At 40.6% G+C, this 22,194-nt stretch overlaps 4 protein-coding genes across 6 annotated transcripts; 2 read left to right on the top strand and 2 right to left on the bottom strand.

Annotated features, from left to right (window-relative positions):
* The first annotated feature begins 167 nt into the window (after nt 1-167).
* On the top strand, nt 168-3,714 carry gpr19 (G protein-coupled receptor 19). Of its 2 annotated transcripts, XM_056748748.1 has the most exons (3): nt 168-518; nt 1,818-2,103; nt 2,224-3,714. In XM_056748748.1, exons 2-3 carry the CDS (start codon nt 1,843-1,845, stop codon nt 3,103-3,105), a joined length of 1,143 nt encoding a protein of 380 aa, XP_056604726.1. In that variant the 5' UTR covers nt 168-518; nt 1,818-1,842; the 3' UTR covers nt 3,106-3,714. The 2 variants fall into 2 exon arrangements, with proteins under 2 accessions (XP_056604726.1, XP_056604725.1); XM_056748747.1 differs by having other exon boundaries at nt 170-518; nt 1,818-3,714.
* Nucleotides 3,715-4,055: 341 nt separating this feature from the next.
* On the bottom strand, nt 4,056-5,962 carry crebl2 (cAMP responsive element binding protein-like 2). 2 transcript variants are annotated; one of them, XM_056747882.1, is made up of 4 exons: nt 5,777-5,962; nt 5,250-5,447; nt 4,993-5,167; nt 4,056-4,762 (listed from the first exon to the last, which is right to left on the bottom strand). In XM_056747882.1, the coding sequence occupies exons 1-3, from the start codon at nt 5,789-5,791 to the stop codon at nt 5,003-5,005; spliced, it is 378 nt and encodes a 125-aa protein (XP_056603860.1). In that variant the 5' UTR covers nt 5,792-5,962; the 3' UTR covers nt 4,056-4,762; nt 4,993-5,002. The 2 variants fall into 2 exon arrangements, with proteins under 2 accessions (XP_056603860.1, XP_056603859.1); XM_056747881.1 differs by having other exon boundaries at nt 4,056-5,167; nt 5,777-5,961.
* A 366-nt stretch (nt 5,963-6,328) lies between these two features.
* xpot (exportin, tRNA (nuclear export receptor for tRNAs)) lies at nt 6,329-17,547 on the top strand. Its single transcript, XM_056747879.1, is given in 26 exon segments — nt 6,329-6,461; nt 8,125-8,275; nt 9,623-9,705; nt 10,179-10,235; nt 10,459-10,528; nt 10,633-10,851; nt 11,013-11,197; nt 11,275-11,443; nt 11,823-12,059; nt 12,138-12,176; nt 12,263-12,325; nt 12,401-12,525; nt 12,615-12,759; nt 12,841-12,960; nt 13,054-13,148; nt 13,228-13,297; nt 13,385-13,591; nt 13,593-13,624; nt 13,703-13,988; nt 14,067-14,256; nt 14,339-14,455; nt 14,534-14,649; nt 14,735-14,782; nt 14,869-14,937; nt 15,111-15,167; nt 15,864-17,547. Coding segments are annotated over 25 exon segments (2,916 nt in total). The 5' UTR covers nt 6,329-6,461; nt 8,125-8,185; the 3' UTR covers nt 15,891-17,547.
* Nucleotides 17,445-21,856, bottom strand: rtcb (RNA 2',3'-cyclic phosphate and 5'-OH ligase). The gene is made up of 12 exons (XM_056747880.1): nt 21,653-21,856; nt 21,218-21,296; nt 20,653-20,720; nt 20,476-20,575; nt 20,248-20,404; nt 20,010-20,166; nt 19,774-19,933; nt 19,510-19,685; nt 19,238-19,426; nt 18,624-18,734; nt 18,422-18,541; nt 17,445-18,011 (listed from the first exon to the last, which is right to left on the bottom strand). The coding sequence occupies exons 1-12, from the start codon at nt 21,743-21,745 to the stop codon at nt 17,904-17,906; spliced, it is 1,518 nt and encodes a 505-aa protein (XP_056603858.1). The 5' UTR covers nt 21,746-21,856; the 3' UTR covers nt 17,445-17,903.
* Nucleotides 21,857-22,194: the final 338 nt, after the last annotated feature.

Below are 22,194 nucleotides of genomic sequence, written 5' to 3'. Positions count from 1 at the left end.
TTCTCACTACAAGCGCGCTCAGAAACGGTCGCACGTGTGCGTCTCTCCACGAGATGGCGCTCTGATTTTTAACGTTATAAATATATTGAAATAATTTTATGCTGTCAAATAGTCTCCTAAACATCAACCCTAACGACAAATGTCCATTATAAATCAACATAGACTATTCCGTCTTTATATTGATTGATATTCGTGTTTTATTTATCAAAAAGAATCATAAAAGGGTGACAATAAATGACGTAGAGACGCTGAATGTTGCTGCACGCGAGCGTTAGTGTAGCTCATGAATATTCACGAGGCGGATAGATACTGGAGCGTGACGTCACGGCTCGGGTCTGATATGATTTCTGGAGTCTGATGTGGACGAATATGAATGTGATGTGGATCGTGTCGAGTGGATGATGTGGTTGATTTCTGACGGATGATAATCGGATAACTGTGAATTAATCATGTCCATGAGCCGATGATGAGGATGATGGAGAAAGAAGAAACTGAATGGAGAACAGCTGAGATCTAAGGTACGAACGATCTGATTTCTTTTGTCTAACCCTAATGTCTGATTCATAACGGGAATTATATTGAAAGTGTATATGATCAGATTATTTGAGTGTTTGATTGATAATTATTTTCAGACAGACACAGAGGCCTCGCGACATTAAACACAACATAACGCGCATGCCATCTCTAAAATCTAAAGTATAAAGAGTATAAATCTACTGTTCATTTTAGGTTATAATGTTAAACATTGTATTACAGAAATAATTATTTTTGACATTTACATCAGATATTTATATAAAAAAATAGAATCATATTAAATGTATTGTGTATGTTTACAGGATGAAAATGTCCCCACACTGATGGTGAAAGTCGATTTAATTGAATTATAAATCAAACTAAATGATGTTTATTTAAAAATGTAAAAGTGCATTAAGGTTTGTGTGATGGTTTGTGGTTACAATAATCAGTTAAATACAGTATAAATAATACAGTATAAAAGCCTGTCAATGTGTGCGTGTTTCTTCAATCTCAGAGTGAAACACACAGACAGCAGAAGATCAGCTGATGTTGTCAAGGGTTCATGAATTCAACACACACACTCACAAATTTCCCCAGAGTGAACACAATACTGACATCAGCACACGACAAACACACACACAGAGTTGTGTTAATGAATGTCTGTGGAGGTTTGTGTCTCTTGTGGCTGTAATAGAATATTTGAGAGCTTCAGAAGCTCCAATACTCATGTGACACACATCTGTTCACATTCTCAATGAGAATTTATAAACATACACACACAGGTTGTGAGGTGACAGGAGTCCTGATACAGCCTTACACAAGGATTCATTGTTATCACCATGGAAACACGTTTGTACGGGCTCGTCTCGGACAAAAGATGGGCATGCAGGATGGGTTTGATAAAATGTTGATAGATCTTATAGATCCTTGCCGACAACGGCAAAAGTGATTAGCTCTAATAGATTATATTATCTTGTTGGGATTGATCCCAAATAATATCGTAGTGTTATTCCATTCTATGACATGATGATGTAACTATCCTGATAAGGAAGAACAGCAGGCAGGAGAAGAAGTGATGACAGAATAATATGAGCAAATTTTATTTGGGTTTCCAGTAAGAACATTAAGAAACCAAATACAACATAAATGTATGTAATAGTTTATTCATCTCAAGATGATCATCGCACACACACAGAGGTTTCTTTTGAGGTCATACGATCTATGAAACCTCCTGAATCGTGTTGTTGTGTAGAGGAGATGTTGTTCAGTAATTGTTCAACTGAAGTTGTGTTGTGTTTCAGCTGTGATCTGAGCGCAGGAGGGAAGATGGTGTATCTTCTGTCTGTAAAGGGTGTACAGCCCTCTTTCCACTCATCCCTCGTCTTCTACCCCACCATCAACCACTCTGACAGAAACGATTCGTCCACCCCTCCCGCTGCCATCTTATGCCGTCTGGATGGCCCATCCTCCTCTTCCTCGCAGACCAACGGCTCTCTGACCTCATACGACCTGAGCCAGGCTGAGGTGACGCTTCTCGGGCTGATCTTCTGCGTCTTCTGGGTGATATCGGTTCTGGGCAATTCTCTGGTTTGTCTGGTGATCCATCGCAGTCGCAGAACACAATCCACTACCAACTATTTTGTGGTATCGATGGCTTGCGCAGACCTGTTGTTAAGTCTGGCGTGCGCTCCCTTCATTCTGCTACAGGTGTCTGCGGGTCACTGGCCTTTGACCGTTGCCGCGTGCAAAGCCGTGCGTTACCTGCAGCATTTGTGCCCCGGTGTTCAAGTCTACGTGCTTCTGTCCATCTGCGTCGACCGTTTCTACACAATCGTGTACCCTTTGAGCTTCAAAGTGTCGCGAGAGAAGGCCAAACGGATGATTCTGGCATCTTGGCTCTTCGACGCCGCTTTCGTGTCTCCGTGCCTGTTCATCTACGGATCTACGCCGTCTCCGGACCACTGTGACTTTTTCCTGCCCCACTCCTGGGACGGGGTGGCGTACGCGGTGGTTCATCTGCTCTTCGGGTTCCTGGTGCCGGCTGTTCTCATCGTGTCTTTCTACCAGAGGGTGGTCCGATACATCTGGAGGATCGGCACGGACGGTCGCACGGTACGCAGAACCATGAATATCGTCCCCAGAACTAAAGTCAAAACCATCAAGATGTTCCTGATGCTCAACGTGATGTTTCTTCTCAGCTGGATGCCGTTTTACGTGGCTCAGCTCTGGCATCCCGCAGCCGTGTCAGGGCCCAGCAGGCAGGGGGCGCTGTTCTTCATCGCCGTGGTCTGGATCTCCTTCAGCTCCACGGCTTGCAAGCCCACGCTCTATTCCGTGTACAACGCTAACTTCAGACGTGGCATGAGGGAAACTTTCTGCATGTCCTCCATGAAGTGTTACCGTAGTAACGCGTACACTATTACGACAAGCTCGCGAATAGCTAAAAAGAACTATGTCGGGGTGGTTGATATTCCTGTGCCGGAAAAGACCCTCATCAAAGACTCGGTATATGACACTTTTGACCGAGAAGCAAAGGAGAAGAAATTAGCCTGGCCTATCAGCACCAACCCACCAAACACTTTTGTATAAAGAATCTCGCACACGGGCTCATGTTCATGTTCTGTGTGGGTTTATGTCATTATTACAGAGTTTAAGATTGTTGACATGGGATGAGAATTAAGTTTCATTGACGGGAGCGAGTCAGACTAAAGAAATTCCCAAAACCATCAATGCTTTTGTTTGTTCTCTTTGTGATGTCAGTTCCTGGAGCTTGAAGTCATCAAGAAACAGGATTTACTTAAAGGGTTATCACAGATGAGTAACAGAATAAAAAGAGTCAACAATATTTAACACTAAACAGAAGAAAACATCTGAAGGATGAATTGCTGAATGACACTCGCTCGTGTGAAATGTTCATTTCATCAGGATATTGCTAAAAAATGAAAATCATTTCCATAATTAATGTTATATAATGTACATGTACACAGTATAATAGAAACAATCCAATATCATGTGGTGCTAACAGATGATGATGGAGAATACACAAACATCCTCATAATCCTGAAAGCTCTTGTTTTGTGTTTTTCTGTTTGTTCGTGTTTTTTAATGGTCTGGTACGTGTTAATGTAAGACACACACTTGTGTTTTTGTGCCTGTAGTCACCTATCAGCTGTTTCTCATTGTTATCTGTGATGTTTATGATGCAGACAATGTCATTTTACAATTAAACTTTCTTAATATCAGACATCTGTTTTTTTTTCTCAAGTTTACTGATGGCATCCAGACACACTAAAGACAAAACCTTTCGTTTGTTATGACATGATTCAATATTAGATTAAAAAATGTTGTAGATTTCTACAAACTGTGCGTCCTCACAGAACAACGATTTCTCTTCAGTCTCAAACATTTTATTAAGAAGTTTAGAAAAGCAAAATCTCTTTTCAAAAAGCCACATGATTACAGATCATTCATGTCATGAGTTATATGCTTCTATTTTATACACAAGTTAGATTTTTTTTGAACAAAAAATGAGCGACAGATAAAGGTGGGACGTGTTTATATCATTCACAAGATCACAGAACAACTGCAAAGCAACATTGGTAACAGGACAATGTTTAGAACTATTTCTGCATTATCTTCAACAAATACGAGTTTACATTTCATCCATGTCATATAAAAATATCTATCTCTAAACTATGCCAAAGAAAAACAGATTCTGTTAACGTGAAATTAAACTACATGTTCGACATGATTTAGCTTAAACACAGTCAAACAATCAGTTATTAAACTTGAAATGAAAAGAAAGCGAAAGTAAAACATTTGGGCAGATAACAACAATCATTCAATCCTTTTCTAATCAGTTAAGTGCTTTTTTTATTAGTTTTCATTGTCAAATAGCAAACACAAAGCAAAAATGAATATAAAGATAATGAAGTACGAGCAGAATAAATGAGGAGCTTTAAAGAAAAGTGCATTTAAAGTTCTGTTAATGAAATAAATACAACAAACATTAATTCTTCCCGAGTCCCGACACACCACCCCAATTTATACAAGAGCCAAAAACAAGTGCTATGCGTTGAATTCTTCAATTTTTTTAAAGTGCAATAGGCCGATCAAGACAACATAGTGTTCTTATCTCTGAAGGTTTTATGGTGTGACTTTTCATCCCAATCAATAGAAAATATTCTGTAATTTATCTCGTGAATACAAACCTTCCTGTCTCCATTGACTTTGTGAATGTTGAAACCTTAAATATTTGGAAGCAGAAAGATTCCACATGAAATATATAAAGGAAGACAAAGTCACGCCACATAAATATTCAACTAATGTCAGACAAATGTGAATTATCCTTTCTGACTCCTTTCATAAAATGAGCTTATTTAACATCACATAACCAAACACATAAAACACTTTGTCCACATTCAATACTGTTTACACACATTTATCATTCTCTAGAACTGATCCGTGTCCTCTCACCGCATGTTGATTACGGTGCCATCTTGTTCTGGCCGGTTCCTGTGGAGCTGAATTTGCTGTTTTTGGGTATTTTAGTGCCGGAGCTCTGTGGTGGCTTCTGGTCGTCTCCGGTTAAAAGAGCTTTAATTTCCGATGGTATTTTCCCCTGATCCATGGCCAAACACCACTGCTTATACTGAAGACAACAGCACATCAAAAACACGTCATCAAACACATCATCATCATCATCATCATCATGTGAACAGAGAGGTGTTTACCATCTCCAGCTCCTCTCTCAGGGCACAGATGGCTCTCTCTTTACTGGATACCAGTTCCTCCAGATACTGGTAACGCAGTTTCTTCCTGGCACGACACTCACGTGCGCTCTGTCTGCTTCTCTCCAGTTTGGCCTTCAGGTCGATCTTGGCAGGTTTACGCCCGCGTTTACCAGGTTTCTTTACTTTACCACCAACCATCTGAAAACCACAAGAGACGCTCACATTAAATACTTTTGTCGCTCATGTCTACTGTCTGAATTAATTTGTGTTTACTGTGAAGCTGCTACTGAAATAAACTTGAATTCAATTAAAATATTATGAACACTACAATAAGTACTAAATGACTGTCATGTTTCCGTACTACTGTAACGTTACTTACAAGAACACAATGAATAGTACAATTTTCAAACAAAGTAAGTTATTATATCCTTTTAATAATAAATCACTTTTTACAGTTAGTAAAGGTAAAAGATGAAGGCATAATAAAAGGTAGATTTTTTTATGATTGTTATATAACGTTAACTCACCTTGCTATCATCCATTACGTGTCGTGTTGTGAACAATGATCGGCTGTCGTGTTCTGATCGTCGAGCATAAAACTTTCATCGATTATAAACACAGATTAAGATGATTTTTCATCTATACTGCATCTGCAGCGACTGTGTTTTTAGCCCAATGCTATGAGTGCTCTTCCGCTTCTGGATCACATGACACATACTGCGCGCACTGCATGATGGGCTATGTAGTCTTCATAATCTTCACCCTCAAAACATTTAGATGTTTCTTAGAAGCAGTTTGAGAACACAAAACTCAGTTTTTGATATCTAGTGTCACTTGGAAGATTCTTTAAGAATGTTAAACAGACTAACTGACGTTTGAGAAACTGAATTTAGGGAAATGTAAGCCCATGTGATGCAATTATTTGGATAAACTAATCATTTACACAAATCCAAATTATTTGAATTATGATGTGTTGTCATCAACGTGGCGTTTTTTGTGTGTTTGTAGATATTTGATTGAACATAAAGATATCCCTCAACTACCGCAGTGTGACAAACCACGTTCTCTTCTCTCTACGAATTACGGAAGTTCTTCCGGTGGTCGTGTACCCTACTTCCGCTCGGCCCCGACACGCCACTGTTGAATCTTTTACATGCGCACTCGAGTCATTTGAACAGGGCGGATGATTATGATGGAGCGGTAAAGTTCACGGTAAGCTGTGGTAAGCTTCCCTTTATCCGCACGTTTATACCCCACCTTTGTGTTTTATTCGTCGGCAAGGAAGTTTCGCGCGAGGCTTTTGTCTGACAGCGCTCGCGGGGAAACGGCTGTGGCGCCAGTCGACGTCACATTGAAACATTGTTATCAGCTAATTAAACCGGTGACTCGCCACGTGTTTCTCAACACGACACAGACACTGATGTGGTCGTGTCACGGTAGCCGTATATCGGAGGTTTGGCGTTTTTCGGCGTGTTTTCTCGGTCTGTCACGCAACGTTCACTGAGGTGCGCGCGTGACATACGTGTAAGTTAACAGCGAGAGGTAAAAAAGTCGATTATTTTGATGGTAAGAGTGAGATAATCGACCATTAATTCCACAGCGTCAATAAATTTGGGCGTGTGAAGTTATTCAGTTTGTGTTTTGGTTTTGTGAACTACACGGCATGGATTAACGTGACTATTGGGCCCGTGTTGCATCAGAAAAACACTGGTGAAGTGATTGTGTCACAGGGTAATACCGTGACAATACCATGATACTGTGTTATATCACTTTGTGCTGAATAAGTAGCATACTTTTGTATCGTCATACTGTATGGTGCGCATAGAAAGCTGTTAAGTATTAATACATACGAACATTACCATGGTAAGTATTGACAGTGTAGACTCAGTGAAGTGATTGAGTATTGAGTCATCCTGTAAGTGCAAACTCGGCACATAATTTATGTGTAAAAAAATACAGGCATTATTACCTAAATGACAAATACCATGCTTTACTTTAACATTTACCACTGTAGTCAATGGTAGTATTAACCAAACCTTGTTATCATAGTGTAAGTGCATTGATAAACTGTCATTAGTGCTGTCACGATTAATTGCGATTATGGCGGTTAATTGACTGTTTTAAAGTTTTGACAATATAACAGTTAATGACAATTAATTTATTAGGTGAAGAAAATATATACTACAGAAATGTAAAGATTTTGTAAATAACTAATATTATTTACTATAGAGTCAGTAACCTTAACATCTAAGACTATCTTGAGCACTAAAACTAGATATTAGGGTCTTGCTGTGTAGATGCAGCAAGTCTGGAAACAAAACAAAATCAACACAAAACTAACACAACTGCAAATATGATGGAGAAATGTCATTTGAAAGTAAGAGTGAGCGCAGATTAAGGACAGTGGATGTAAAATGCCTTGTTTTCTAAGGATTCACAATAATTGCGGTTATATGAAATGGTTGTGATGACGTCAAATAATTTCAATAAGACAATTATTTAATCATTTTGACAGGCCTAAAGTACTGTACATTTTTACGACTTTAAAATAAAATACTCTTATGTAAGACGACTTTGTTTCTGTCTCCTACATATAGAGGGGAGTACCATGTTTTTACCAAATTATTATATTATATTATACGATAAACTTGATCATTACTATATTAGTTTATTCATATTCTTTAGTGTACCATGTGATCATGTTTTTCCACATCAGTAAAATCTCACTATAATCTGTATTTATGGAGTTAAGGGCTGTATTGACACTTCAGTTGTTTGTTTTGTGTTCTTGTGTCAGTATGTTGATATTCACAGGAACTGGATGAACCTGCTCTAAGACTTACGTTGACTGATTTCCTTGTAATGTTTGTATCAGATGTGTGTTACCTGTGCGGAGGTTTGGAATAAACACATAACAGACAGCAGCTAACCCACGTATGGCCTGCGAGTCGGCTTTCCCTGCCATCATGGACGAGCAGGCCCTTATGGGACTGAACCCCAATGCTGACGCCTGCTACAGGCAGAGAGTAAGAAACACACACACACACACACACACACACAGCTTATGTTTGTACAAGTGTTGTTGAGGTCCTCAGAAGCATTAAAGTCATACATTCTAAGGAGGTAACATACTAAGGTGCCTTCACAAAGTAAATATTTTGTATAATTTGATTATACTGTGTGTTGGGGATTCCACAATTCTCAATATATGTGAATTGCAGTTTTCCATTTTGGGCATAAATGATGCACTTAATTAGACTCTGAACTGGCTTTGTCTGTATATCTTTGCGCTGAGATAGATAAACGCATCCCCATGAGTAATATCTAATAGCGAGTGATGGTCGGGGAGTGAAGCGCGGCTGCCTGCTACACAAAAGGCAATGTGCTGTTGAGTATAATGCTGATAAACAGACACGGGCTGGCTTTATTGTATGCCCGTTGTACTTAAGTGATAATTGTAGGGCCTTTTGGACAGTTATTTACATCATAACAAGAGCACCTCCAGGCAACTATTTAGCATTGCATTTCTTCCAATTTATTGCAATGGCAAACCTTGTTAATAGGAAAGCCTGAAGAAAATATATTAAGTGCTGGTTTTTGCAGTGTTACGTGCAACGCATGTTAAGTTCCATTACAGTAATCGCAAGTTTTGCATTACATTATTTCAAATACTCTTCAAGAAGCATATTTTACTGGCATGTTAATGAATAGTATACCAAAAACTGCTGTGAGCTGCCAGTGTAAACCTTTAAATTTATTGAATACACCAGGCATTTATACAAGTTGATATTTGCTTAAAGATAATAAAATAACTCCAGTAAAATAAGAGTATTTCATAAATAAAAAAATCAGTGTCACATAAGCAAAGAACAATGAAAAATCACTTTAATGTGCCAGGCCACCAGAACCGAACCGAAAACCGTGGGTGAATAAAACCGAGTTTCGTATTGAACTGTGGGTGAGCTGTATTGTTGCATCCCCAGCACAAGTGTCTTTGTGTGCGCCCGTATCGGGTGGAAATCGAAACAGAGAGCAGAGGAGATCTACGCGCGACCATGTAGAAACAAATGACATGCTGCCGTGTAAATAAGATAAATAACAAAATGCTATTTAGTTTGTTTAATAAAAGATAAAGGAATATACACGTTCTATAGGAAAGGTAGCAATAAATGACTTCTCTTGTGATCTGGCGCTATATAGAAAATAAAATTAACTTGACCTTCAAGGGGGAAGAGTGCCCCCCTTAGGCAATGGTAGGAGAAACACTGACAATCATACATGATGCCATGATCGCCAAACATTAGAGTAAAGTATCTTCCATCACCCACAAAGTTAATGTGTAACACCCAGTTAATGTGATGTGTGTGTTTCAGGCGCTGGTGTATTTCGAGCAGTTGAAAGAGTCTCTGGACGGTTGGGAGGTTTGTGCTGGAGCTCTGGTTAAAGGTCTTTACAGGTGAATATCAGACAGTTTATTCAGTTGTGCTTAGGGCTGCTCCATTATGACAAAAATCATAATCACAATGATTTTGGCCAATAATGACATCACAATCATTTAACTCGATTACTCGCAGACCTTTGAAACAATAAGTAATAAGTAATGAAACTTGTACCCCCCAAAAGTAATAAACTTCTTTTAAATTGAATTAAACTGAAAAAGTCAATGTAAATGATCTCCAATGTTTTTTGGTCTTACTTTTAGTCATCATTCAGATTCGTAATCTCTATTTGAAACCAAATAATCGTGATTTTCAATTAATCCAGAATCGTCCAGCTCTACAGCACAATAATAGTTTCACCTCAATTATTTTGTTTTTGTAATTGTTGAAGGGCAAAATTGACGATTACAATTCATTTTCGATCAATTGCACAGCCCTAGTTGTGCTGTAAAGAAACTTCACTGAATATTGTGACGTGTTTCTCCATCAGTGATGATCACGTGAAGTTCTTCTGCTTTCAAGTGCTGGAACACCAGATCAAGTTCAGGTATTTCTGTTAATACCATTTGTCAAAATGTTTCTGGACAACATTTGTAAGTCTGTTGTTGAATGACTGTATTACTTCACGGCTTCTATAAAGTAAAAGGCCAAGGTTGGAACATTTGACAAATGATCACAATTAATTTTCTTAATATGCAATATGATGAGGCATTTAGTAAGATAGCTGTGTTACTGTCTTCAAAAAAACGTTTGTGTTTGTGTACGTTCAGACATGGCTCTCTGACTGGTGCTCAACAGCAGCTGATCAGAGAGACTCTCATGAAGTGGCTACAGTCTCAGGTTAGTGTTTATTGATCTTGTGTGTGTTTGTTAATATCGTGTGTGTGAGAGAGATGTGATTCATCTCTGTGTGTTCTTGTCTGTCTGTGTGTTTGTGTGCACAGCTGATGAACATTCAGCCTGAGAAGCCCTTCATCAGGAATAAAGCTGCTCAGGTTCTGGCCCTCACGTTTGTTACGGAGTATCTGACTCACTGGCCCAAGTTCTTCTTTGACATTCTGGCACTGGTGGGGCTGAACCCGAACGGTGTGGACATCTACCTGCGGACGCTCATGGCCATAGATGGTGAAGTGGTGGATCGAGACATTTTGCACGGACCTGAGGTACATCCAGCCTTTTATGAGATCTCTCATGTCTTTATCTCAGTTTTATTCAAATAGCTTTACTGGCATGACAGAAGTACATTTCCCAAAGCATAAAAAAAGGACACGGGAAATAATCCTCAACAACTGATCATATCTCTCTGTGTCCTGACTGTCCGCAGGCAACACGCAGAAACACGCTGATCAAAGACAACATGCGTGAGCAGTGCATCCCCGCACTGGTGGAGTCCTGGTTTCAGATCCTTCAGACGTACCAGCAAACACACAGCGAGCTGACTTGCGCATGTCTGGAGGTGGTGGGAGCCTACGTGTCCTGGATCGACCTCAACCTCATCGCCAATGACAGGTCAGAACTTCATGTTTTACCCGTGTTTAGTGCTCTCTCTCAGTGCTAGGTGTTGATGTGATCGTGTGTCTGTGTAGGTTTGTGAACGTGTTGCTCAGTCACATGTCTATGGAGGAGCTGCGTGAGGAGGCCTGTGACTGTCTCTTTGAGATCGTCAATAAGGGAATGGATCCTGTAGACAAAACCAAACTGGTGGAGTCTCTGTCTCAAGTGCTGGAGTCTGCCGGCTTCTTTAACGTCCAGCAGGTGTGTGAATCTGTTCTTACAGCAGTGTCATATCATAAAATAAACACACATGATTAGGGATGTTCGTAATGACCATTTAACCGATAGCACAAATTTTGACCCATTAATACTATCAGTTAAATTATTTAAAAGGTATGTTTATTTTGAAGTTAAATAATATGTTTTATAAATTATAATAATTGAATAATACATTTTAAATAACTATTAAAGCATACATGTTTTTTGTTTTCTGTATGGTGAAAGAAAAATATGCTATTCGTGTGTTAACCCTCGGAGTGTCAAGGCGTGTGCGACCAGGTGTAAATGCCCTCCGGTTAGGGAATTAAACCGAAATTAGCATCCCTACACATGATGACACAGAAGTTCTGTCCCCTGTCAGGAGGAGGATGTGGACTTTCTTGCGAAGTTCTCTCGATTGGTCAACGGCATGGGTCAGTCTCTGGTGCTGAGCTGGACGAAACTCGGTAAGACGGGCGATGGGAAGGTTGCCACGGATACGCTACGTTCTCTGGAGGCGAAGGTCCCGCTGATGCTACAGCTGCTAATTCATGAAGATGACGATATTTCAGCGAACATCGTGGGCTTCTGTTACGACTACCTGCATGTGCTCAAACAGGTACACATGTGTGTGTGTTGTGTTCGTGCGTGTGCTTTTGTGATGTTCTTTTCTGACTGTGTATATGTGTTTGTGTAGCTTCCGGCTCTCAGTGATCAGCAGAAGAGCAACATTGAGGTAAAGCAGCATCACAGGTACATTATATCACTGTTGATTGTTATAAGCGCTGTCATTCATGATTGTTGTTGTTGTCATTGTAACAGGCGATCATGCTCGCTGTGATGAACAAACTGAAGTATGATGACGAGTATAACTTTGAGAACGAGGTCAGTCGGAAGAACAGTAAGGTCCGTCTTTGTTTCTCTCTGGATTGATTGTAACACAGTGTGTGTGTGTTTCAGGGTGAAGATGAGGCCATGTTTGTTGAGTACAGGAAACAGTTAAAGATGCTGCTCGACCGACTAGCCCAAGTGTCTCCAGAACTTCTGCTGGAGTCTGTGCACAGAGTCTTCAACAACACAATGCAGTACGACACGCACGTTTCCTAGACGGATCTTTCAGAAATAGAATGTCTTGTTTTGAAACACTGATGTGATGGCTGTGTGTGTGTTTCAGGAACTGGCGTGCGGTGGCGTTCATGGAGGTGGAGGTGGCCATCAGACTGCTGTACATGTTGGGAGAAGCTCTTCCAGCGTCACACGGAGCTCATTTCTCTGGAGATGTAGCTAAAGCCAGTACACTGCAGGCCATGATGAGAACGGTGAGAGTAACAATACCCGTTTATACCGATACACAATTCAATCTCCATCTGCCTGACGTGTGTGTGTGTGTGTGTGTGTAGCTAATCTCCTGTAGTGTCAGTGAGTATCAGCATTCATCTGTCAGTCTGGAGTTCTTCGAGACTGTCGTCCGCTATGATAAATTCTTCCTAGTGGAACCGCAGCACATTCCCAACGTCCTGGTGAGTTCGGAAAAATAGATCAGTTTGTCTAAACATCTGTTTTTGTGGACAGAAAAAGTTTTTAGGTCAATGCGTGTGTGTTGTTTTGTTCAGATGGCCTTTTTAGATCATCGTGGTCTGAGGCACAGCAGTCCAAAGGTCCGCAGTCGAGTGGCTTACCTGTTCTCACGCTTCATAAAAACTCTGCAGTGAGTCTGATATCATAACCACACATATCGTGTCTGTGTCTGTAGTTAAAGTGACTGATGAATTTCTCGGTGTGTGCAGTAAACACATGAACGCGTTTATCGAGGACATTCTGAGCAGAATACAGGACCTGCTGGAGCTCGCACCTCCGGTAACTGATCGTCCCCACCTGTTTCACTTCTGTTCTCATGTAAGTTTGACACTGAAGGTGTTCATTGTGTGTTCTGTCTGTCTGTAGGAGAACGGTTTTCCAGCTCTGCTCAGCAGTGATGATCAGCTCTTCATGTTTGAGACGGCTGGTGTCTTGATCGTGAGCGGAGAGAGTCCGGCCGAGCGTAAGCAGGCTCTGATGCGCAGTCTCCTGTCGCCTCTGATGGAGGCTTTTCGTATGCTGCTCGCAAAACTGGCTCAGGAGACCGATGAAGAGAGACAGACGGTGCTGGCCTGACTGCTTGAGTCATGCTGTGGGCTTTGCCAGGTATTGTGGGGTTCAATCGTTTATAGGAAGAACTTGAATTAAAATAGTGATTGAACGCATGGAGTGTGTGTTTTTCAGTCGCACCAGTAAAGCGTTCAGCAATAAGCAGACGGTGAAGCAGTGTGGCTGCTCCGAGGTTTATATGGACTGTCTGCAGACCTTCCTGCCTTCTCTCAGCTGTCCCGTCCAGCGGGGGGCGCTGCGCAGCGCCGTGCGCTCATTTTTGCACCGCATGATCATCTGTCTGGAGGAAGAGGTGCTGCCTTTCATCCCTGCCGCATCTCAACACATGCTGAAAGACTGCGAGCCCAAAGATCTGCAGGAGTTTATTCCTCTTATAAGTCAGATCACGGCCAAATTCAAGGTACAGGAACACACAGATAATCTGCCTTCACTTCACCTCATGACACTCGGACACTGATTTTCTCTCTCTCGCTGGCAGAACCAGGTGTCTCCCTTCCTGCAGGAGGTCTTCATGCCTCTGGTGATGGCTATATTTGAGGTGTTGTCTCGTCCAGCGGAGGAGAACGATCAGACGGCTGCGTTGGAGAAGCAGATGCTGAGACGAAGTTACTTCAGCTTTATTCAGACCATCGCCAGCAGCGGGATGAACGAGGTCATGGCCAGACAAGGTGAGACGCCTCCACCAGCCCGCTCTGATCTTCAAATGCTCGTCTGAATGCGTGAACTGATGGCTTTATCTCCGTCTGTTAGGTGCTGAAAATATCGAGCGTGTGCTGTTCACCATCATTCAGGGAGCTGTGGACTTCCCAGACCCCGTCGCTCAGAAAACCTGTTTCATCATTCTCTCCAGACTGGTGGAGCTCTGGGGTACGCGTGTAAACAACAGCTGTTTGATTCTGAGAAATGACCACGGATTGATTTCATGAGTTCCCTTCTGTGTCACAGGTGGAAAAGACGGTTTGGTGGGATTCCCAGATTTCATCTATAAGCACATAGTCCCAGCATGCTTCATGGCCCCTCTCAAACCGACCTTTGACCTTTCAGACGCTCAGACTGTTCTGGTAAATTAGTTACAGCTTGTTTTAAAGATGGATGTTTTGATGGGGATGTGTACGTGATTTGTGGTGTTTTTCTTGTGTTGTTTAGGCACTGTCTGAGTGCACACTGACTCTGCACATGATTCATCTCAAGAGAGTGAGTCTGATCTTATCTAAACTCTTTTGTTGTGTGTGCGCGTGCGTGAGTGTGTGAGAATAACACGATCTGTTGTGTGTGTTCAGGGTCCAGAGTGTGTTCAGTTTCTTCAGGAGTATCTGCCCTCTCTACACGTCTCACCTGAGATCACACAGGTACATCATCACACATCTCAGTCACAAACTAGTTTCATTTTTCGGGAATCAGACTTTATTATTTAACTGGTGTGAAATAATCCAGCAAAATCATGCAGAGATTATGAGAGGCATGTTGTTAACAAGACTGAAGTGTCACAAAATGTGTGAGCATCTGTGTGATTTTCCTTCAGGAACTGTGTCAAGTACTTCAGCAGCCGGACGTCAAGGTTCTGAAAAATTACATGAAGGTAGATGAAGATTTTATGTTCTGAACACTTTGGGGAAAATCCAAGATGAAATGATAGTAAAGACCTTTTTTGCTGGTGTGAAGTCTCGCACGAACATAAGAATTTATAAATGGCTTTTCTGTAGCTCAGTGGTAAGAGCATTGCGTTAACAATGCAAGGTTGTGGGTTCGATCCCAGGGGATTGCAAATACCTATGTAAAATGTATAGGATAAAGGAATGTAAGTCGCTTTGGATAAAAGCGTCTGCCAAATGCCTAAATGTAAATGTAATAAAACAATGTACAGACACTCTTGACTGTGCACACACACACTTGCAGGATCAAATCTATGCAAAGTTTTATACACAAGGTCTTTGTTTTAGATTTAGTTTAGCTTAGCTTATTATTGTACGATGTATAATGATATATAAATATATTTGAGTTCTAAGCCCCAAAAACTATATGCATCAGAAATCAATCAAAAAACACTTTTTAACAGAGCATCCAAAATATTATCCTTTAAATATTTTTTGTGACACGATAAAGATTTATTTTTGGCCAAATATGGATAAACCATTCCATAATAAAATACCCCTAAATCTAATAAGAGTATTGTCCTCTACAAGTAAAATATTTAGGAATATGAAAATTGACTAGTAAAATGTAGATGTTTTGTATGTGCTTGTATTAACACGTTGTTGTTGTTGTATGTCTGCAGGCTTTCTTCCAACAGGCCAAACTTTAAAACTGGAATCGTCTGGTGGAGCGTTTCAGGAGCTCAGCCGTTACTTCCAGAACACCACAACAGAGCTTAGCATAGGAGCTACTTTTGCACTTAAAGAGAAGCTTAACCACACCCATCCTGTCTGCGGGAAACGGACCCACAACAGGAGTCACGTGGGGATTGTCAGTCACGGTGACCATGCCCCTACACCGACCTTGGCCCAATCAGAGTCGTGCTCTCCATGTGGGATAAATCGCCTGGACTGAAGAGGTGGAACTACGCGCCAAGACGGAGAGTCAATGGCAGGTGGGGTTTGTGAGGGTGGAGCTTCAGTCTTGGACAGGATTTCAAAGGAAAGTCAGAAGTTAAATGGTTTCCTATTGAATTGGCAGAAAAATACAGTTTTGGGAATGTTTTGATCTAAATCTTACGGAAGTTAGAGGTTAGCAGGATGGATTTGATGAAAGGTTTATTTTATTTTGTTGTTTTGAATCGGGGGATGTTTTTTTTTATTTCAGTATAAGGGCCGGTTTAAGACTGTGTATTTAAATGTTACATAAAAATAAAAAAAAATCGTATATAGTGGAGAGTAGCTTTTAGTTTGAAGTGATGAGGTTAACATGGAAGTGCTCTTGATCAGAGTTTAACGGCATCTGTTTTGGGTCTTTTTTAATATAGTTTTTGTTCTTAAATTCTTTGTAGCCGGCTAAATTATCAGACAGCAACCACCCTCTCCCATCTTTTCGAAACAGCACAATTTTCAGTTGGTCCTTCACGTTTTGATAATGATTTGCAATCCGTTATTTGAAATATGCAATGTTAAAAACTGTGAAAATTCTTCAGCGAGGTTTGATCTCTTGATCCGCAGTGTGTGATGTTTTCAGTGTGTGTACAGTACGTTTTGAGCAGGTCTATCATTAAATCTCATTGTAAGATGTTAAGACTGACAGAATTAGAAATTATTGACAATCTGGATTGTATTTCGAGTCTTCTCGCACACTGCATGTCCATCATTGCACAGTTCCACGTGTTGAGAACGTTTAGGCCTGAACATTTGTGTTACCTGTAAGATGGTGGTTCATCTCTCACATCATTGATCTGTCACTCACATTGGCTTTAAAGTCATAATTCACTCAAAAAGGAAATTCTGCTATAACTAACTCACCCTCTGGTCATTTGAAACCTGTATGACTCTTTCTTCCGCAGTACAAAAATATATATATACACTTTTTTTGTAGAATGTAGATAGGCAATACAAGTGAAAGTGCACTGTTGCAGTTCAGTTACCAACATACTTCAGTATATCTTTTTTGTGTTCTACGCAAGTAAGAGAGCGATACAGGTTTGAACTGACAAAAGAGCGAGTAAATGATGACAGAACTTTAATTTTTGTGGAAAATACCACTTAAAAAAAATGAAAATCCCCAAAACGAAACATAGGAAGCACTTTGCCATGAACTGAAATGTAATTTCTATAATGAAATCGTTTTCTGCTTGTAATGATACATTAATGCACCAGTCCTGCTCCTTAAAACCCACTGCATTCATGCCAAATAAGAGAAAGACAGATGGAAACTTTGTGTAAACCTGATTTATTTTTTGATATGCTGGGACATGCCCCCACTTTCCCCTTTGTAGATTTGTTTTGTCATGACCAATAAAGTGTTTACTAATCTCACAGGTGAGCGTTTATTCCACATGGGTCAGCAGGAGTGCTTGGACTTCATGCTGTGCTGCACAGAACACTCGGCGTACGATAGCAAATTATTGTTAGACGCTGATCGGTCTGAGTGGCACCACACAATGGCCGAACACGACTAACTTCATATCAACACATCTTGAATATAAATTACTGTTATTAGTTTTTCCCTGTGCAAACCGTTCTACCATAAATCCAAAACACACGACTGTTTCTGACAGTCCTTTCACCTTCACAAGTGCGGAGTGTTCAACAACTCAATACTATTTGATTGACAGCTTGTTTCAGGATATCTCATTCCTTCGCTGTCGTCCTGTTTGGCTGTTTTCCAGTGTTTAACCTTTAATCACAGCGATGGGGCGAAGCTTGATGGCCTTCTTACTGATACCTGCGTCATGGCACGTGTTTACCACATCTGTGACGTTCTTGTAGGACTCTGGTGCCTGATGGTAATCAAAAAACGAGTGTTAAAACATTCTGCCACCAGAGATTTATAATTCTTTACAATCTATTAGAAAATTTGACCACTTTTTAAATTAAATGTTAAATATTACATCTACTGTTTTTATCCAAGTAGGTCATGCCTAAAGTTTAAATATGCAATCCGTAACTGTACGCATTTACAAAGTCTAATGGCATTATTTGATGTGACATGACTTTTACTTTTATCCCATAAAGAGTTACTGATTGCAGCTTTTACCTTTTATGTTACAAACATATCAATGTAACCAAATGCATTTCATCCCTCTTATTACAATTATAATAGAAAAAAAAGGAAAACAAAAAGGCTGGTTTCTCAGACAATGAAGATGAAACATGATTAAAATGCAATAACACTGGGAGCGATTCTCACCTCCTCCATCACCAGTTTGGGTGATGCCACTCTGATGGCGATTCCCTTGTCTGCCAGTTTATCAAGAACATCCTGGAAGTCCAGGTTTCTTCTGGATTTGGCTCTGGACAGTGCTCGACCCTGCAGCGTTCACAAACACACAGGTAAGCAGGTGACGGGTGATGACATCACAACCACTTTCACAATCTGTAATGTGTCTTACCGCTCCGTGACATGTGGTGCCGAAGGTCTCGTTCATCCCCTTTTCTGTTCCTGTCAACACGTAACTACATGTACCCATCGTTCCTCCAATCAACACCGGCTGACCGGTGAGCTGGAAAAAACAAACAGACCAGAGGTAAAATAACACTTCTGTCATTTAATCAACCTCGTGTTGTTGTGAACCTGTGGCACTTTAAAGATAATGTTCTTTAGAACAATAGGGTGAGAAAATAAGAGTGTAAAAACATTTCAGGGTATTTACAAAAATTCAAGGGTTAGTTGAGCCAAAAATTTATATTTGCGCACTCATGTTTCATTCAAACCTTCTATGGCTTTTCTAGTTCTTTGATTTGAAAAGGCTGATATTTTGTAAGTTTTCAGGCAGAATATTGTGATTGCCTCTTCAAAAGTACAAACCTTCATGATTTAATGGATTATGTATTGGTTGTTTTTACATTAGTTTGACCTTTTTGCCTGCCTTAAGGACACTTAGATTAAATAACACAAGTCATATCAAGAATTGATGCTGTAGTCTCTAATGAACATTCATAAGTATTTGTTTTATAGTTACACAACCGAAGTAACATATCACATGAGTAAAAACACATGCGTTACCTGATAGTCGACAGGTATGAGTGGGTGATGAGGAGGAAATGCTCGTGTCGAGCCCTTCCTGTGCACCAGAAGAGTCTTCTGTTTGCCGTCCAACATGTGCTCCTCAACCTTGGCGATGTTATGCGAGACGTCGTAGATGACGTGCATGTCCAGATCATCTGGCGTGGTGTTGAACACTTTGGAGAAGGCCTGAAGGTCAGAATAAACTCACATCAACATGGTCTTAAAGATGTATTTGTAATGCAGTTTGTACAAACAGACTATCATCTGACCTGTCGAGTGAGGAAGGTCATGGATGATCGGTTGACCCAGGCGTAGTTTCCCGCTGCGGCCATCGCCTTCAGATAGTCCTGACCTTCAGCAGATGTGGCTCGAGCGCAGGCCAGCTGACGGTCATTTACTGTGATCTTATCTCGTTTCATGGCCTTCTCCATGGCAACCAGAGCATCTGAGTGAGGGAGGCAGAGAGAGGGTATAATGATGATGTCAAATTACTTTGACACCTGATGAAGGGTGCAGGTTGGGTTTCTGCTTACCTGTCGCCACCTGGTGGCCGAGACCTCGACTGCCGCTGTGGATCATCACACACACCTGTCCCTTGTGATCAATGCCCATCTTCTTGGCTGCATAGTCATCATAGATCTCATCTACCACCTGAATCTCAGCGTAGTGATTCCCAGCACCCAGAGTTCCTAACTACACAACGGCAGGGAGAAAAACTTTATTCAACCAATAAACACACAACAATGTGCAGGTGTGAGCGTTTGTGTACCTGTGGCAGTCCTCTCTTCTTGGCTTTGGATGAGACTTTGGCTGGATCAGCCTGCAGCATTCTGCCATATTCCTCACAGTGTTCTTTATCCTCGGCCCAGGCGTATCCCTCCCTCAGAGACCAGTCCACACCCATCTCCAGAGCCTCCTCCAGATCTCTACACACACACACACACATAGCTTTATACTCACTATCTAAACTAAACTTATATTTTCTGTGTTGTGTTTCTTATGTTTACTTTGCACTCATGGGAATAACGCCCTTGGATCCGACCCCGACGGGAATGTGGTCAAACATGGACTGTGCCAGCTGCTCTTTCACCGGCTGTACATCACCCTCGTCCAGGTTTGTACGCAGCAGACGCACACCACAGTTGATATCAAACCCAACACCACCTGCACAAGAGAGACGCACAGTCACATTTACTGTAGGAACAGGTGTATATATAGCCGGAAGGGATGCGTACCAGGAGAGACGACAGAGTCAGGATTGTCCATGTCGAACGCAGCCATGTTTCCAATGGCAAACCCATATCCAGAGTGAACGTCAGGTAATCCAATAGACCTCTGAAGAACCCAGACATGACACGGTAAAACAAAACTCTACAACGGAGTAAAATGCTGAAATATTACCCTCAACTCACATGTACAATTCCTGGCAGGGCAGCAACGTTTCCTATTTGTTTCATAGCAGGCAGAAATCCACCAAATCCTGTGAACTCACATGTGTTCATTCATATACAGACATTCATCTCTGTTTGTGATTACTGTCATAATAGTCAAACATTATAATATGTGTTGTGTTGGGAAAAAAAAACAATTTTCTTAATGCATGAAAAATTAGATTACCATTGTAGATTTATGTGTATCTATACTAAAAATAACCCTGAACAATACCACATAGCCTAATTGTAAACAAACCCATATCAACAAGGTTCACTTTATTATTCTCACTATCAGTATATCGTTTTTAAACTAACCCAGTGTCTCCCAACCCAGTCCTACTGTTTTCGATCAATCAGGTCTTTTATATTGGAAGAGATCTATAACATTCTGTCTGGGGTGGCACATAGGACTGGGTTGGGAAACACTGATCTTAGCATTAACTCACTCAACCCTGAACCCTTAGACTACAACACGTCTTTTATGACTTAAAGCAATGGGTGTGTTTGTGCATAAAGATGTAAAGCATTGTTTGTTTGACGTCACCTCCACCACGACACGCGTTTCTCAGCTCTTCAAACATCAGTTTCTCCAGAGGATCATTTACATAGAAAATTCCCTCAACCTGGATGTCAAACCAACATTTCATCATTTAACAAATCCAATTAATCATCAGCAACAAATATCTAAGACACATCACAGAAACACTTAACAAATAACGTTACACTAATACGAGTTTAATGTGGTAATTTTGAAATATATGATAACAATGAAGGAATGTCTATAATATTTATATACCATTAAAATATATGTTACAAAACCCATTACAAATATAACAACTACAAGAATTGTTTAATATTCGCGTACTTTTGCTAATAAGAGAATAACAGTTAAATGTTTGACCGGTTTTTAATGTGTTCAAACTTGTCTCTGTACGTCGTCACACACACGTTTGCATTATATGTGACAGGTGCTTTTTACCTGCATATTCGGCACGAAACCTTTCTTAATCCTCCAGCAGTTCTTATCGATTTTATCCAGATACTGCAGCTCATCGTTGTAACTGCGACTCATTTTCAAAACTTATGCTTTAACTCGTTTTTCGACCAGAAAGCACATTCACGCCCGCAGCTCGTCTTCTTCTGTCGTTTTCACTGCAGACTGTCCCGGTTGTTAAGAGTGGATTCAGCGCCGTCTGTTGTTCACATGGCCGTACTGCAGCAGAAATGTAATGATAGAAAGGCGTCAAAGATTATTTCTTTTTACGCGTTTGGTTAATTAATGAACTATGTATATCTATTTATTTTTCTATGTGTGTATAAATATTAATGATTCGGTTTGTTACAAAGGTCTAAAACTGATCGATAATCATCATGATATTTAAACGGTGTACAAATAATTTCTGAAACGTGCTCCGCCTGCTGTTGAAAAAAGGATATTACAATTTATAAAATTTGTAAACAGAAAGGTAACAGAAGTCAGCTACTAGTTAATGAACACATTTCTAAATAATGGCGTCTGTG

Source organism: Triplophysa dalaica, chromosome 5 (genome assembly GCF_015846415.1).
Source record: "Triplophysa dalaica isolate WHDGS20190420 chromosome 5, ASM1584641v1, whole genome shotgun sequence".
NCBI lineage: Eukaryota > Metazoa > Chordata > Actinopteri > Cypriniformes > Nemacheilidae > Triplophysa > Triplophysa dalaica.
This window is presented reverse-complemented; position numbering and strand designations above follow the sequence as displayed.